The 4,480-nt window shown below is 50.4% G+C and overlaps 1 protein-coding gene across 1 annotated transcript in view; it reads left to right on the top strand.

The window, feature by feature from the left end:
• Nucleotides 1–319: 319 nt before the first annotated feature.
• Nucleotides 320–4,480, top strand: part of DGKA (diacylglycerol kinase alpha) — a 7,109-nt gene continuing 2,948 nt past the window's right edge. Inside the window, exons 1-9 of the mRNA XM_025401438.1 lie at nt 320–441; nt 728–872; nt 1,276–1,349; nt 1,667–1,802; nt 2,236–2,310; nt 2,768–2,817; nt 3,172–3,246; nt 3,443–3,562; nt 3,671–3,785. Of these exons, the coding sequence (XP_025257223.1) occupies nt 358–441; nt 728–872; nt 1,276–1,349; nt 1,667–1,802; nt 2,236–2,310; nt 2,768–2,817; nt 3,172–3,246; nt 3,443–3,562; nt 3,671–3,785 (874 nt within the window). The 5' untranslated portion in view covers nt 320–357. The remainder of the gene's footprint in view (nt 442–727; nt 873–1,275; nt 1,350–1,666; nt 1,803–2,235; nt 2,311–2,767; nt 2,818–3,171; nt 3,247–3,442; nt 3,563–3,670; nt 3,786–4,480) is intronic.

A 4,480-nucleotide genomic window follows, 5' to 3' on the forward strand; every position in this document is an offset into this window, starting at 1 on the left:
AGAGACTCTGTGGATACCCAGAGTCTCTTCCCCTGCCTCTTCCCTACCCCGCGCCTAGGTCCCCATCCTTCCCTAGTGGAGCTCCGCGGAACGCAGTCCAGGCGGGGCCGGGTCTAGGGACCTTGCCAGAGCTGGTTCTATGTCGCGCGTCAGAAGCGCTAGAGGTCGTTGCGGGGCGTGGGTGGCTTGGGGAGTGGGTGGCTGAGCGGAGCTGGGGTCCCGGGCCAGAGGCGGAACAAAATGGGGTCATGGCCAGGAAGACGCGCTAACGCAGTAAGCGTCACCCAGAGGGCGGGAACTGCCGAGGACAGGAGACGGGAGAGAGCCCAGGCTGGGGAGAGTCTGCAGAGATTGACGATGGCGGGAGGAAACGCCGAAACAGACAAGGGACACACCCACAGAAACATATATAGACTGAGAAAGCCGGGTGCGGTTGGGAAGGTGAGGGTAGTCAGATGAATCAAGATAGGTTGGGGGAGAAGGAGAAGGATCCAGAAATGGAGAGACAGAGATGAGTCAGAGAAACAGAGACAGAGGACAGACATTGTCAGGGAGGGTAGAGGCACAGGGAAGAGGGACACAGGGAAAGGAAGATATTTAGGGAGGGACTAGGAGAGAAGGAAAGAACAAAAATAATAGTGGGAGTAGAGACAGAATGAAACAGACAGAAGAAAAGACACCCAGACAGCTGGCTTTTCCCACTGTACAGTCTGTCACCTTTCCCCAGGCCTACCCTCTGAAGAGGTCCAAGCAACGGAAGTACTACTACGAAGCTGCCTTTCTGGCCATCCTTGAGAAAAACAGACAGATGGCCAAGGAGAGGGGCCTAATAAGCCCCAGTGATTTTGCCCAGCTGCAAAAATACATGGAATGTGAGTCTTCCTGTCAGGCCTTCAGTTCTGGAGACCCTGCCCCAGAGAATCCCTCCTCCCCCTCATTACACCTCCTGCCCTCCAGCTTCCTCAGTGGCTTTGAGCAGTGTGCTGCTTAGATGTGCCCATGACTGGGAACGGGAGGAGCGGGAGATGGGGAGATGCGCAAGGTCTTGGCTCTCTACCCACCTTCGCTGTACCTGGACTGCTTGCTCCAGCTCTCAGAGAAGAGGAGTAAAGAGTAGTACTGTTTTGGGGATCTGAAATATTTTTTCCTCTGTATTTCTTTGTTTCTTCTTGGAATTTCTTCATGTTATTTGACTCTTTTTTCCTGCTGGATTTCTCTGGCAGGAGAACTCAGCTGGACTAATAATGCTGTTCTCTTACTCTCTCCACACCCTAGACTCCACCAAAAAGGTCAGTGATGTCCTAAAGCTCTTCGAGGATGGTGAGATGGCTAAATATGTCCAAGGAGATGTGAGTGGCAGCGGGGAAATTCTCTCCTTGATCAACTCTTCCCATCTTTGTTTTTGATCCCCAATTTCCAGGAATTATTCTGGACCTGTCCCTCGCTGTCCCCTCTAGAGATACCCTAGTGTCCATTGTCACTCCAGCTATTGCTTTAGGACAAAACAGGAGATTCTATTAACTCAGGACTTAATCAAAGAAACCATACTCCTGCCTCAGATGCTTCTCAGCTCTGCACTTATTATCCCTGTCCCCACTACTCCCAATTCTTCAGCCCCAGCTCTGACCTTGCAGACTCCCTGGGATAATGCTCACTCTCATTATAGGCCATTGGGTACGAGGGATTCCAGCAATTCCTGAGAATCTATCTGGAAGTGGATAATGTTCCCAGACACCTAAGCCTGGCACTGTTTCAATCCTTTAAGACTGATCACTGCTTAAATGAGGCAAATGTGACAAAAGGTATGGTCAAGCAGGTAGGACTGGGCTGAGCCTCTGGAAGAAAAATCAAACTTACGGATTTGGGAATGAGAATTGACTTGAGTCACATGTTGTGCAGGTTGGGGGAAATTGGTGGAGAACAGTCAGGCTGGTCTAGGAGCTAAGGGGAGGAAAGGTAAAGGGGAGAGGTAAGCTGAGGGCAGTGGCTCACATCTGTAGTCCCAGCACTTTGGGAGGCTGAGGTGGGAGGATTGCTTGAGGCCAGGAGTTCAAAGTGCAGTGAGCAGTAATCATGCCACTGCACTCCAGCCTCAGTGACAGAGCGAGACCCTGTCTCTTAAAAAAATTAGTAATTTTTTTTTTTTTTTAAAAGGAAGAGGTGGAACAGACAAAGGATAAAACATGAGCCAAAGTGAAGGGAGCCCTGACTTCTGATCTGCTTTTTTGTAACCAGATGTGGTGTGTCTCAATGATGTTTCCTGCTACTTTTCCCTTCTGGAGGGTGGTCGGCCAGAAGACAAGTTAGAATGTGAGTTGCCCTTCTGGAGTGAGGTGGTGGGGCAGTGAAGGGAGAGAGAGGTGTTTCCCAGCCTCCTTTCCCTTATTTCTTCAGGATTCCTAAAGGCTGACAGGTCTAGACAAAGGTGGGGCCAGAGAATGAGCCCATTTCCTCTGTTCTTCCAGACTATTTATACCTAATACCTTTCACCATAGTCACCCCAGTACCCATGTCTTGTACATTCCCATGTAGGCAGCCTAGGATGTCCTTGGGATATGGATTGTGTATTGTCTCCCCTGACACATTCACTGAGGGGGATTCCATGCTTGTTTTCCCTTCCTTTTTGTCTCTTTCTCAGTCCCATCCCAGGCTCTAGGCTTCTCACCCAAAAGCTCTCTCCCTGTCTCTTTGTTTCCCCCATATTCTGGTATGAATTCTTTGAGTATCTCTCACAAACTGACCCTGGCCCCCCTAAAACACCCCACAGTCACCTTCAAGCTGTACGACACGGACAGAAATGGGATCCTGGACAGCTCAGTGAGTTGGGGACCCTGTATGCTGGGCAAGGGAATATGTGTTCATTTGTCTGCACCCTTCTGCCCCTACTCTTCCAGGGTCTTAAGAAACAGAAGAGGATGGGGGGAGAGGTTGAGTCCTGTAGGACTAAATTTGAAAGTAAGTCCCAAGCTCTTGACCCCTCAAAGAGAATGCTGGAGACATGAATTGGGTCTGCCTTACAAGCATACAAACACATTTATTTACTTGGCAGACGTACCTGAGAATGAGAGGTGTGAATCTGGGGTGGAACCCCGGAACACTGATTTCTGGAAAAGAATTTGGATGGTGATAGTAAGGGGGATATGACTGTGGCTCTTGCCTTTTTTGCTCCAGGAAGTGGACAAAATTATCCTACAGATGATGCGAGTGGCTGAATACCTGGATTGGGATGTGTCTGAGCTGAGGCCGGTAAGGCAGCTCTTCCTTCTTGTCCCTTCTTGTATCTTCTTCCCTGATGAGTCCTGCATCTGCCTTACCTCATCTCTGACAGGCAACCTGGTTCCCTTGGCTAAGATGACTGGGCTGGGTATCCTAAGAGGCAGTGGAGAGGTGTTGGGTCTGAAGACCCACTCACACTGAAAGTCCCTTTCCACTCTGTGCTCAGATCCTTCAGGAGATGATGAAAGAGATTGACTATGATGGTAGTGGCTCTGTCTCTCAAGCTGAGTGGGTCCGGGCTGGGGCCACCACTGTGCCACTGCTAGTGCTGCTGGGTCTGGAGATGGTGAGTGGAGAGACTTTGGAGGATGAGTAAGACAGCCTTGGGTTATGCTTGCCAGGATTGGTCCTGTAAGGGCTTTGACACTCCCTAGCATCTACTGTGCCTTCCTAGACTCTGAAGGACGATGGACAGCACATGTGGAGGCCTAAGAGGTTCCCCAGGCCAGTTTACTGCAATCTGTGCGAGTCAAGCATTGGTCTTGGCAAACAAGGGCTGAGCTGTAACCGTGAGTAATGGGACCTGGGAGGTAGGGGAAAAGGGTCAGCGCAGCTATCTGTGGAAGCTTGGCTGTCTGAACTTAGAAAGGCCTAGGTTTGAATCCTGGGCTCTGCCACTGACTAGTTATGTGACCTTGGGAAAGCCACATCACTTCTTTAAGCCTTAGTTTCCTCAACTGAAAATGAGGTAATTGTGAGCATTAAAAAAGTTGGTGCAAGAAAAGTGCTTCAGATGGTGCATGCACATACTATAACATGCAATAAAAAAAATATCTAGTATGATTACTATTGCTGTTAGACCTGAGCCTCCCAAGCATCATCCAGCTCAGTTCCTGCCTGGCATATGGATGGTGTGGGGCAGGTATGGGGTAGCAGCTGATCTTTTAGGAGGAAGAGTAAGAAAAAGGCATGGCTGGCCGGGCGCGGTGGCTCAAGCCTGTAATCCCAGCACTTTGGGAGGCCGAGACGGGCGGATCACGAGGTCAGGAGATCGAGACCATCCTGGCTAACACAGTGAAACCCCGTCTCTACTAAAAATACAAAAAACTAGCCGGGCGAGGTGGCGGGCGCCTGTAGTCCGAGCTACTCTGGAGGCTGAGGCAGGAGAATGGCGCAAACCCGGGAGGCGGAGCTTGCAGTGAGCTGAGATCCGGCCACTGCACTCCAGCCCGGGCTACAGAGCAAGACTCCGTCTCAAAAAAAA

The sequence above is a fragment of the Theropithecus gelada genome, chromosome 11 (genome assembly GCF_003255815.1).
Source record: "Theropithecus gelada isolate Dixy chromosome 11, Tgel_1.0, whole genome shotgun sequence".
In the NCBI taxonomy this organism is placed as follows: Eukaryota; Metazoa; Chordata; class Mammalia; order Primates; family Cercopithecidae; genus Theropithecus; species Theropithecus gelada.